General features: G+C 44.1%; 1 protein-coding gene across 2 annotated transcripts in view; it reads left to right on the plus strand.

Moving 5' to 3' along the window:
• The window catches only part of LOC310787421 (uncharacterized protein), a 39,233-nt gene extending 28,268 nt beyond the window's left edge, over window positions 1-10,965 (plus strand). For both annotated transcript variants that reach the window (XM_083648832.1, XM_083648833.1), the window contains exons 10-12: window positions 4,040-4,582; window positions 6,906-7,251; window positions 8,771-10,965. In XM_083648832.1, coding sequence (XP_083504958.1) covers window positions 4,040-4,582; window positions 6,906-7,251; window positions 8,771-9,824 — 1,943 coding nt within the window. In that variant the 3' untranslated portion in view covers window positions 9,825-10,965. The remainder of the gene's footprint in view (window positions 1-4,039; window positions 4,583-6,905; window positions 7,252-8,770) is intronic.
• The last annotated feature ends 1,604 nt before the right edge of the window (window positions 10,966-12,569 follow it).

The following is a 12,569-nucleotide window of genomic DNA, read 5'->3' on the forward strand; positions in this document are numbered from 1 at the left end:
CATGTTTAACTAGCAAACATCCTGTTCATGTCACTCTGGATTCATGTTTAACTAGCAAACATCCTGTTCATGTCACTCTGGATTCATGTTTAACTAGCAAACATCCTGTTCATGTCTCTCTGGATTCAGGTTTAGCTAGCAAACATCCTGTTCATGTCACTCTGGATTCATGTTTAGCTAGCAAACATCCTGTTCATGTCTCTCTGGATTCATGTTTAGCTAGCAAACATCCTGTTCATGTCACTCTGGATTCAGGTTTAGCTAGCAAACATCCTGTTCATGTCTCTCTGGATTCAGGTTTAGCTAGCAAACATCCTGTTCATGTCTCTCTGGATTCATGTTTAGCTAGCAAACATCCTGTTCATGTCTCTCTGGATTCATGTTTAGCTAGCAAACATCCTGTTCATGTCTCTCTGGATTCATGTTTAGCTAGCAAACATCCTGTTCATGTCTCTCTGGATTCAGGTTTAGCTAGCAAACATCCTGTTCATGTCACTCTGGATTCAGGTTTAGCTAGCAAACATCCTGTTCATGTCTCTCTGGATTCATGTTTAGCTAGCAAACATCCTGTTCATGTCACTCTGGATTCAGGTTTAGCTAGCAAACATCCTGTTCATGTCTCTCTGGATTCAGGTTTAGCTAGCAAACATCCTGTTCATGTCTCTCTGGATTCATGTTTAGCTAGCAAACATCCTGTTCATGTCTCTCTGGATTCATGTTTAGCTAGCAAACATCCTGTTCATGTCTCTCTGGATTCATGTTTAGCTAGCAAACATCCTGTTCATGTCTCTCTGGATTCAGGTTTAGCTAGCAAACATCCTGTTCATGTCACTCTGGATTCAGGTTTAGCTAGCAAACATCCTGTTCATGTCTCTCTGGATTCATGTTTAGCTAGCAAACATCCTGTTCATGTCACTCTGGATTCAGGTTTAGCTAGCAAACATCCTGTTCATGTCACTCTGGATTCAGGTTTAGCTAGCAAACATCCTGTTCATGTCTCTCTGGATTCATGTTTAGCTAGCAAACATCCTGTTCATGTCACTCTGGATTCAGGTTTAGCTAGCAAACATCCTGTTCATGTCTCTCTGGATTCAGGTTTAGCTAGCAAACATCCTGTTCATGTCTCTGGATTCAGGTTTAGCTAGCAAACATCCTGTTCATGTCTCTGGATTCAGGTTTAGCTAGCAAACATCCTGTTCATGTCACTCTGGATTCAGGTTTAACTAGCAAACATCCTGTTCATGTCTCTCTGGATTCATGTTTAGCTAGCAAACATCATGTTCATGTCTCTCTGGATTCATGTTTAGCTAGCAAACATCCTGTTCATGTCTCTCTGGATTCAGGTTTAGCTAGCAAACATCCTGTTCATGTCTCTCTGGATTCAGGTTTAGCTAGCAAACATCCTGTTCATGTCACTCTGGATTCATGTTTAACTAGCAAACATCCTGTTCATGTCACTCTGGATTCATGTTTAGCTAGCAAACATCCTGTTCATGTCACTCTGGATTCATGTTTAACTAGCAAACATCCTGTTCATGTCTCTCTGGATTCATGTTTAGCTAGCAAACATCCTGTTCATGTCTCTCTGGATTCAGGTTTAGCTAGCAAACATCCTGTTCATGTCACTCTGGATTCATGTTTAACTAGCAAACATCCTGTTCATGTCACTCTGGATTCATGTTTAGCTAGCAAACATCCTGTTCATGTCTCTGGATTCAGGTTTAGCTAGCAAACATCCTGTTCATGTCTCTGGATTCATGTTTAACTAGCAAACATCCTGTTCATGTCACTCTGGATTCATGTTTAACTAGCAAACATCCTGTTCATGTCTCTCTGGATTCATGTTTAACTAGCAAACATCCTGTTCATGTCACTCTGGATTCATGTTTAACTAGCAAACATCCTGTTCATGTCACTCTGGATTCATGTTTAACTAGCAAACATCCTGTTCATGTCACTCTGGATTCATGTTTAACTAGCAAACATCCTGTTCATGTCTCTCTGGATTCATGTTTAACTAGCAAACATCCTGTTCATGTCACTCTGGATTCATGTTTAACTAGCAAACATCCTGTTCATGTCACTCTGGATTCATGTTTAACTAGCAAACATCCTGTTCATGTCACTCTGGATTCATGTTTAACTAGCAAACATCCTGTTCATGTCTCTCTGGATTCAGGTTTAGCTAGCAAACATCCTGTTCATGTCACTCTGGATTCATGTTTAGCTAGCAAACATCCTGTTCATGTCTCTCTGGATTCATGTTTAACTAGCAAACATCCTGTTCATGTCACTCTGGATTCATGTTTAACTAGCAAACATCATGTTCATGTCACTCTGGATTCATGTTTAACTAGCAAACATCCTGTTCATGTCTCTCTGGATTCATGTTTAACTAGCAAACATCCTGTTCATGTCTCTCTGGATTCAGGTTTAGCTAGCAAACATCCTGTTCATGTCTCTCTGGATTCAGGTTTAGCTAGCAAACATCCTGTTCATGTCTCTCTGGATTCAGGTTTAACTAGCAAACATCCTGTTCATGTCTCTCTGGATTCATGTTTAACTAGCAAACATCCTGTTCATGTCTCTCTGGATTCAGGTTTAGCTAGCAAACATCCTGTTCATGTCTCTCTGGATTCAGGTTTAGCTAGCAAACATCCTGTTCATGTCTCTCTGGATTCAGGTTTAACTAGCAAACATCCTGTTCATGTCTCTCTGGATTCAGGTTTAACTAGCAAACATCCTGTTCGTGTCACTCTGGATTCATGTTTAGATAGCAAACATCCTGTTCATGTCACTCTGGATTCAGGTTTAGCTAGCAAACATCCTGTTCATGTCACTCTGGATTCATGTTTAACTAGCAAACATCCTGTTCATGTCTCTCTGGATTCAGGTTTAGCTAGCAAACATCCTGTTCATGTCTCTCTGGATTCATGTTTAACTAGCAAACATCCTGTTCATGTCTCTCTGGATTCATGTTTAGCTAGCAAACATCCTGTTCATGTCACTCTGGATTCAGGTTTAGCTAGCAAACATCCTGTTCATGTCACTCTGGATTCAGGTTTAGCTAGCAAACATCCTGTTCATGTCTCTCTGGATTCAGGTTTAGCTAGCAAACATCCTGTTCATGTCACTCTGGATTCAGGTTTAGCTAGCAAACATCCTGTTCATGTCTCTCTGGATTCATGTTTAGCTAGCAAACATCCTGTTCATGTCACTCTGGATTCAGGTTTAGCTAGCAAACATCCTGTTCATGTCTCTCTGGATTCATGTTTAACTAGCAAACATCCTGTTCATGTCTCTCTGGATTCATGTTTAACTAGCAAACATCCTGTTCATGTCACTCTGGATTCATGTTTAGCTAGCAAACATCCTGTTCATGTCTCTCTGGATTCAGGTTTAACTAGCAAACATCCTGTTCATGTCTCTCTGGATTCAGGTTTAACTAGCAAACATCCTGTTCATGTCTCTCTGGATTCATGTTTAACTAGCAAACATCCTGTTCATGTCTCTCTGGATTCAGGTTTAGCTAGCAAACATCCTGTTCATGTCTCTCTGGATTCAGGTTTAACTAGCAAACATCCTGTTCTTGTCTCTCTGGATTCAGGTTTAGCTAGCAAACATCCTGTTCATGTCTCTCTGGATTCAGGTTTAGCTAGCAAACATCCTGTTCATGTCACTCTGGATTCAGGTTTAGGGGAGCCCGGTGATAAAAGAGGCCACGCCCACACACCAGCAGTTCAGTGACAAATATCTTTTGTATGGATTTACTTCCTGTATATGACTTCAATCCACTTTCGGCCCTGGCGGAAGCTAAATATGAGAGACCTGATTTGAATGGCTAAAATGTCATCGGTTCCTCGCATACAATTGCATAGGGTTGGAAGACTTGGATTATGCTAAAGAAGCTGTATGGAGTAATTTTGTGGATATTTTCTTTGTTATTTTTGGAACTCTGAAGATTGCTCAAAGACTTTTGTTTTATGGGCTAACAAACTTCACTAGTTTCAACTTTAATGCATGTGTATCTGTATTTCAGCTCTACCTCCAGACCTTCAGCAGCTGTTGGTCAATCAAGAAGAGCCTCCCCCTGAGCAGCAGGAGTGGAGCTCCAGTCTGCACCAGGAGGACCCAGACCCCCCACACATTAAAGAGGAACACTGCACCAGTCAGGAGGACCCAGAGCCCCCACACATTAAAGTGGAAGAGGAGGAACTCTGGATCAGTCAGGGGGGAGAGCAGCTTCAAGAGCACCCAGAGCCCCCACAAATTAAAGTGGAAGAGGAGGGACTATTGACCACTCAGGAGAGAGAGCAGCTTCAGGATGACCCAGAGCCCCCACAAATTAAAGTGGAAGAGGAGGAACTATTGACCACTCAGGAGAGAGAGCAGCGACAGGATGACCCAGAGCCCCCAGACATTAAAGAGGAACAGGGGGAAGTCGGGACCAGTCAGGAGGGAGAGCAGCTTCAAGGGCCGCAGGAGGCTCAGATCACCGAGTTCCCACTCACTCCTGTCCCTGTGAAGAGTGAAGATGATGAAGAGAAACCACTCTTCCCTATAGCTCCTCTGATCCTGACCGGTATGTCATGTTGCTTTTCAACATTCTTATAGAGGCCGTGGCCTTTTCGCCGGCTTCCTGGCCTTCTGTCATCTGCAAGCTGAATTAACCCGCTCTTCATTTTTACAACTACGTTGATTGATTGAAAATGTTTTGTTGTCTCTGCATCCAAAATCTTCTCTGGGTTTGAACCAAAATATAGCTATAGTGATGTTTATATATAGTTATAGTGAGACCACAGACATTCTATTTACCAATGACATTTTAATTGTAATTATTGTTCTAGATTTGAATGAGCCAGGTACCTTTTATTATTAAGAACTAGGGATGCACGATATATCGGCAATCATATCGGTATCGGCCGATGTTAGTCATTTTTTAACATATCGGTATCGGTCCGATGTTGCAATGTTAATATCGGTTATCGGTATCAGCCAAATTCTTCACATTGAGATGAAATAATGCAGTAAATCTATGATTTATGGGCTTTTACAAATGTTTTTGAAATAAAGAAATGTGTAACTTTTTCAAATTCAGTGTTTACATGTGTTTTTCAGTATGTACAAAATTTTATTATCATAGAAATGTGTTTTTATACAGATCATATCGACATCGGTAAATATCGGTTATCGGCCATAACAGCAATCTTAATATCAGTTATCGGCATCGGCCAAAATTTTCATATCGGTGCATCCCTATTAAGAACTCAAAAGCTTAATTTGTAATTGAGATTCAAGGGCGAGAGATCTTGTCATTCATATTTCAGGGCACCAATCAGCAGCAGGCTACAGCTGATCAGGGCACCAATCAGCAGCAAGCTACAGCTGACAGGCTTTGGTAGGGTTGACCGCAAAAAAAACAACTCTTCGAAGCTTCAATCGTTGCCATGGTAATCGACGTTCTACTCGGCAATCTTCCAAAAGTCCTGCGGGCCAACACTGTTTCTAACACGGAGGACTTTACTCCACCCCACCACCGGCAGGGGCCATGCACACAAACAAACGCACCTTGCTTCCAAACACCCAGCAGCAGGCAGCAGCCAGAGACGGTGAGCTGCGGACCTGAAAGAGAGAAACTAACGTACACATTCTTTCCTAATTTCAACCCAGTGTGAGTCACGTTTCAAGTGTTTAAGTGAATTCAATTCAACTAGTTTGGTTATAACATTAATATGAAGTAGCAGCAGTGACAGTCGCACGTAGCTCTGCTTGGTGAGCTCAGAGAGTAGGGAGAGTAATGTTAATATGAAGTAGCAGCAGTGACAGTCATACGTAGCTCTGCTTGGTGAGCTCAGAGAGTAGGGAGAGGTGACAGTCACACGTAGCTCTGCTTAGTGAGCTCAGAGAGTAGGGAGAGGTGACAGTCACACGTAGCTCTGCTTGGTGAGCTCAGAGAGTAGGGAGAGGTCAGTCACACGTAGCTCTGCTTGGTGAGCTCAGAGAGTAGGGAGGTTATAATGTTAATATGAAGTAGCAGCAGTGACAGTCACACGTAGCTCTGCTTGGTAAGCTCAGAGAGTAGGGAGAGGTGACAGTCACACGTAGCTCTGCTTGGTGAGCTCAGAGAGTAGGGAGAGGTCAGTCACACGTAGCTCTGCTTGGTGAGCTCAGAGAGTAGGGAGGTTATAATGTTAATATGAAGTAGCAGCAGTGACAGTCACACGTAGCTCTGCTTGGTGAGCTCAGAGAGTAGGGAGAGGTGACAGTCACACGTAGCTCTGCTTGGTGAGCTCAGAGAGTAGGGAGAGGTGACAGTCACACGTAGCTCTGCTTAGTGAGCTCAGAGAGTAGGGAGAAGTCCGTGTTGAGCCCACCTGAATACATTTAGATTTTGTGGCAAATAATAATATAGCTGCACTCTGTGTCTCATGCTACTTTGATGGCTACATCGGACGAAAATCAGGACAGATGAGTAGCTCTTTGTCATGAGTTTGTTAGCCTAGAAGAAAGTTGCCGCGGACGGTACTGAGCTCATATTTTCAACCCAATGTGAGTCGCCTCCATCAATACATGTTTGATGGTTCCACTGTTTGGCTGTAGTGTGTTGTCTGCTGTGTGTCACAGCACTGCTGTTGTCTGCTGTGTGATATTCGAGCCACCACACAGCATCATCGCCACAGCCGAGAACGCACAACGTTACGCTTTTCTTTCTTTCCCCCCCGCGGACACCGTAGTAGAAGCTTAGATTACGATCGATTTTATCTCCCCGAACTATCGACGCTCCAAATATGGTATTCGGGGAGAGCCCTACTCTTTGGTACCCCTCGATAATATTCCCTTTAACATGATGAAATAATGGTACCACGTTTAGGTAGTTTTCCTTAATGTGAATATGTCTATTTCAGCTCTACCTCCAGACCACCAGCAGCTGTTGGTCAGTAAAGAAGAGGTTCCCCCTGAGCAGCAGCAGTGGAGCTCCAGTCTGGACCAGGAGGACCCAGAGCCCCCACACATTAAAGAGGAACCCAAGGAACTCTGCACCAGTCAGGAGGGAGAGCAGCTTCAGGAGCCGGCGGAGGCCCATATCACTGAGTTCCCATCCAACTCTGTCCCTGTGAGGAGTGAAGATGATGAAGAGAAACCTCAGTCCTCACAGCTTCATCAAAACCAAGCTGAGAACAGAGAGGCAGAGCCTCTATTGTTATTATTAAGTCATCCTCAGCCGAGCCCAACCGCAGCAGAACCAGCCAGGTACAGTGTAATCCACTTATAGTGATCAACCACTTATAGTGATCAAACAGCTTGGTACAGAATCATTCCGCTACACGTGCTGTTTGAATAATTCACTTATAGCAATCAGGAGTCCGCTGTGTTTGAAACAGCTTGAGGCCTAGGCTAACTTACTGTATGCATTTTGGAAATTCAGTAAATAGCGAAGCTGTCCATTTCATTACTTTATATGTACTGTATTCATGTCACCAACAAATGTCAATTAGATGGTCATCTGCATGAGAAATAAAGAAAAAAATCGGTTACAATGATCATTAACTTATAGTGATCAATTTGACCCGTCTCAAGGTGATCACTATAAGACGAGTCCACTGTACTTAGATCCAGCTAGTGATGACAAGACTTCAGACTCCTCTAAACCTGAGACTGAAGACAGTGATGGTAATTGAATGGAAACTAGTAAGCCTCAGTCAGGTTCAGTCTCGCAGACAAACAGTGAAGTTCTTGAGAAGAAGCACTTTAGTTGCTTGGTTTGTAGTAAAAGATTTTGTCATAAAAAAAGACTTGACGAGAGAGACATGAGAGTCCACACAGACGAGGAACCATTTAATTGCTCAGTCTGTAGTAAAGGTTTTGGTCAAAACGGAGACTTGATGACACGTTGAGAGGCCACACATGAGAAAAAACTATTACTTGTAGCCTGATATCAGACTGAATTGTCAACTCATTCTAGTCTGAGATTGCGCTCTGCTTACATTAATATTTCTATGACGGGATCCCCCCAGGGCAATTTCAACCAATCACTAGAGACCAAGGCCAACGTATATCGGCCTGACTCTTACGTTAGTTGCTCCAGTCAGGCGAACGTAAAAAAAAACCCAACTTTGAATAAATGTCCTCCAAACAGTGGGCTGTTCAGATTTCAAAGTAATTGGTACTTGTAATAAATGTAAAGCAGCCTCGACAGCAGGCAACGGCCGGAGCCATTGTTGGTTACTCCTCTGCACAGTCTCGACAACTACAAAAATTCCGATATCGATATATCGGCCGATATTCTTATTACATTATATTTTAAAAAAATTGCGATGATCCTTCAAATATCAAACACTTGACAAACATGACTTGATGTGACTTGAGATATATAATTTATAGGCAGGGTATTTTACAGTTTAACAATGAACTTTATTGTCCAATGAAACGATGAACTACACTGAGAATGTAATAATTATACATAACTAGCAACACATTGACTATTGGGGCTATATTTATAATGGATCGACCCAAGTCTAAGGGCAAGGGCATGGCGAGGGCAGGAGGCACAATTACATTTTCAGTTGAAAATGTTGCATTTTCTAGTTTGACATCATATCTAACATTACCATTCGGTTGATATGATGAACATTAATTTGATTATTTAACATGATTTTGCAAAGGGCCTACATGACATGTATTGATGGAGAAAAATCCTTATGATTATCGTGATATTGATTTCAACCGTCTCGCCCAAGCCCTAATTTTCTGACATATTCTTGGTTCGCAGTCAAACGGAGTTGTCGATTGGACAGAGAATGGAGACACGACAGAGGCAGCTGAGAGTGTACCGGCCAAGAACAACGTACCTGTCCCTCAGCGAAGACGAGTGTCGCACCAAACTCCACTTATCCCGCCAGGCCGTAACGGACATCTGTCATCTCCTGGCGGATGATCTGGAAGCCAATCTCAAGTGTTCCCACGCTCTGCCCATCGCTGTGAAAGTCACCGCTGTGCTGCAGTTCTTGGCGAGCGGGTCGAGGAACTCCATTGGAACCGTCTCACAAACTGCCCTCACTTCAGCCTTACATGCAGTCACATCGAGCCTCGTCCGACATGCGAGCGATTACATCCAATTCCCAATGACCCCTGCTAGCCAAGAGAGGGTTAAGCTGGAGTTCCTGACAAAATTTGGGTTCCCTGGTGTCCTGGGTGCCATAGATTGCACTCACGTGGAACTACGCATCCCGTCGCAGAATATCCTGCTGTTTCAGAACCGTAAAGGCACCTACTCCATCAATATCCAGGTGATCTGTGATGCAACGTCCAAGATAACACATGTAGCCGCAAATTGTCCAGGATCAGTGCATGACTCTGTTATACTAGCCAACTCTACCATTCCTGCAGTCTTCCAGGGGGATCCTCCCCTGGACGGGTGGCTGTTGGGGGACAGTGGCTATCCATTACAGACATGGCTGATGACGCCGTATGTCACGCCGACGACAGCGCGCGATGTTTCGTTCAATCGGAAACACACGAGCGCACGCGCCGTCATAGAGAGAACGATCGGAGTGCTGAAAATGCGATTCAGGTGTTTGGACAAGTCGGGAGTTGATGCGTTGAAATACAGCCCTCAGCAGGTAGGATCGTTCTTCGTGGCGTGCTGCGTGTTGCACAACATCGCCATGCGTCATGGAGGGCTCTTTGTCATGAAGCGGGAGACACTACAGGACTCGAGGCAGCGTGATGCTGCGCTACACGCGCCCATGCCAACCAACCAAAATATCCCAGCGGCAGCACGAGAGCGGAGGGATCAGCTGGCGGAAGAGCTGCATCATCTGTAGCCTGGTGACGGCCCTGCGTAAGTGTAGGGAAAGACGGAGCGAAAGGATTTCAAGTGGAAAAAAAGAACAATTAACCAAATCAAATAACATTTAAAGCCCCATTCAGTAAGTTTTCCAAGTTTTGCTATTGGGGAAACTGCGCCCTCTGGGTCCAATAGTATCGATAACGATATCGCCGTTCAAAGTCAGCAAAACACAGCGCCAGAAAGCTCTATGTACATGTTGTGACATCGGGTACTCACCACGTGATGAAATAATAATCCATAGTTCCGTAAAACATCATTTTCGTAGCAAATCCGAATCGAGTTACTTCCTTGTTTTCCTGAAGACAGCGCTTCCGCTGTACAGCGCATGCGCGCATCCTTTTCTTTTTTCTTTTTTCTTGCCACGGGACGGGGCAGACAACTTGCTTAGTCCCAGGGCTGGCCAATGGAGGGCGGTGTGGGATAAATAAAGTCGAGGGTCTCCCTATTACAAGTCAATCTATCATGTCCTGTGACTAAAAAGCTCTTTATATTACAGTAAAAAATGTCAAAAATCTTACTGATTGGGGCTTTAAGCAAAAGGCTCAAAAAGGCTGGCCATGAGAGGGTCTAAGCCAGGGGACGTCCGCGCATTGTCGGTTGGGTGGACAGAGGAGATCGTGTGGCCGGAGGAAGATGAGGAGTCGTCCCAGGAGCTGCTGCTGCTGTGGTGGTGGTGGTGCTGCTGAGGTGGTGGTGGTGGTGGTGCAGTAGCTGATGGAACGAGGCGCTCTCCTGCGTTGATGAGGTCGCCCCAGGTTGTCAGCGATGCCTCTGAGCGACTGCAGCATGCTCTCCACAACAGTCAGTTGGGTGTTCAGGGCTGAGACACTCCGCCTGAGTCCACCCAACTCCCCCCGCAGCATGCTCTCTGGCCGGACTAGGCTGCTGCGTGACCTGGGGCGACTGGCCTCGCTCGATGTGGATGGGCTCTCTTCTGCTGCGTGACCCGGGGCGACTCGCCGGGTCTGTTCTCCCTCCACCACCTGCTCAGATTCCTGCCAGCAGGGTCCAGGGCCTCTGCCTCGTATTCTGCGGGAGAAATAAGACGTTTTCCGCATTGATCACTCAAACATTTGTCCCCACCACCACCCTTTTCCTCACCATGTGCCTGCACATTGTTAATGACAATATATTTTTATTGAATTTGTTTCACTGAATAAAAGTTGTTCATGTTTATGAATAAAAGGTCTGCTGTTGTGATATTTTTTTACTCTGGTTGCAAACCGAACAAATCACAAACAGTCTTCTATCTTATTAATTCCAAACTTGATTCCACCACGTGCTGGCAGGTTACATAAGATGCCTTTTATGTTCTTACTGTAAACATAATCCCTCGGGCTCTAATGACCAACCGGTTCCAATGTGTAGCCACTTCATCACTTCATCACGACATCCCCCCGTTCTCTGAGGCAAATACTGTCACTTTGTACCATTCAGTGTCCATTCACAAGTGCTATTCTTTAATCAAAGCTTAATTAACGGTAGAGACAAAAACGACACGCATACAAGAAACAAAGTGAATTGTTGGGACATACTTTTGCACCAACCATACCATCATTAAATAAAGTGAGCTGTCCTGAGAGTTTCCAGTCTACAGTGTGGACTCTCCAGTCTACAGTGTGGACTCTCCAGTCTACAGTGTGGACTCTCCAGTGTGGACTCTCCAGTCTACAGTGTGGACTCTCCAGTGTGGACTCTCCAGTCTACAGTGTGGACTCTCCAGTCTACAGTGTGGACTCTCCAGTCTACAGTGTGGACTCTCCAGTCCAGAGCTTCACAGCTTCTCTGGCAGCTGACAGATACTCGGCCTGAAGAAGAATCGGTGATGAGAAATGCAAGCGTTACATTTCCTCCCAGGCACTTGGGTGTCGTGACGCTGGTCTAGTTTTGCTCGCATGTGGAATATTATTCACCTGAGAATGTTTTGCTGCATGTGTAATATTATTCACCTGAGAATGCCGTCATATCAAATTGGGACGGCCATTCAAGTCATTCTGTTGAGTTCCCTTTTTATGTGTACCTCATACATTTAGCTAGCGAGCTAAATATTTCAACAAATATTTACTTAAACTGCTCATGTTGAGCTAGCTTGAAATGGCCTAAATGAAGATTGGGAGGCATTAATTTGCACTGGCTGTATTGATGTGTAGACTGACCGACCATACAAAAAGCCCAAACTAAATGTAGCCGGTGTGAAATTAATTATGTGATGTTCGGGAACATTCCCTTGTTCAATTTATATGAAATCAATTAAACCCAATACAAAATGCAAGTCCAGCTCTGTCCTTTAAACCTCATCAACTCTTGGAGGATGCCGGTATCCTTGGCCGACATTACTGTCGTTCACAAGTTGTAGTGGTTTGAAACTGGAAGACCGAAGGCATCCATTGGTAACAATGTCAGACATAGCTTGTCGGGAAGGGGTTAAATAAAAGTTAGGCAAAATGTTGGCGAGTGAAAACGAAAAATATTTTCAAATGGGTCCCATGACCTCTCACCTCGAGATAGGCTACCTGAATGAGAATGGATTCTATGGGTACTCAAGAGACTTCCGTTTACCTTCATGCCCATTTTATGCTAATCCCACGCAGTTTTATTTGATTTATTTTCCAAAAACCATGCTATTTTTTGGATGCAGTGTTAATGTTATTTTCACTTATTCTATTTGAGTATCTTTCACACTGGACTCCTTAAACAGTCTTGGAATTGCATAACTTGC

The sequence above is a fragment of the Poromitra crassiceps genome (genome assembly GCF_964638095.1).
Source record: "Poromitra crassiceps genome assembly, chromosome: 13".
NCBI classification, from domain to species: Eukaryota; Metazoa; Chordata; class Actinopteri; order Beryciformes; family Melamphaidae; genus Poromitra; species Poromitra crassiceps.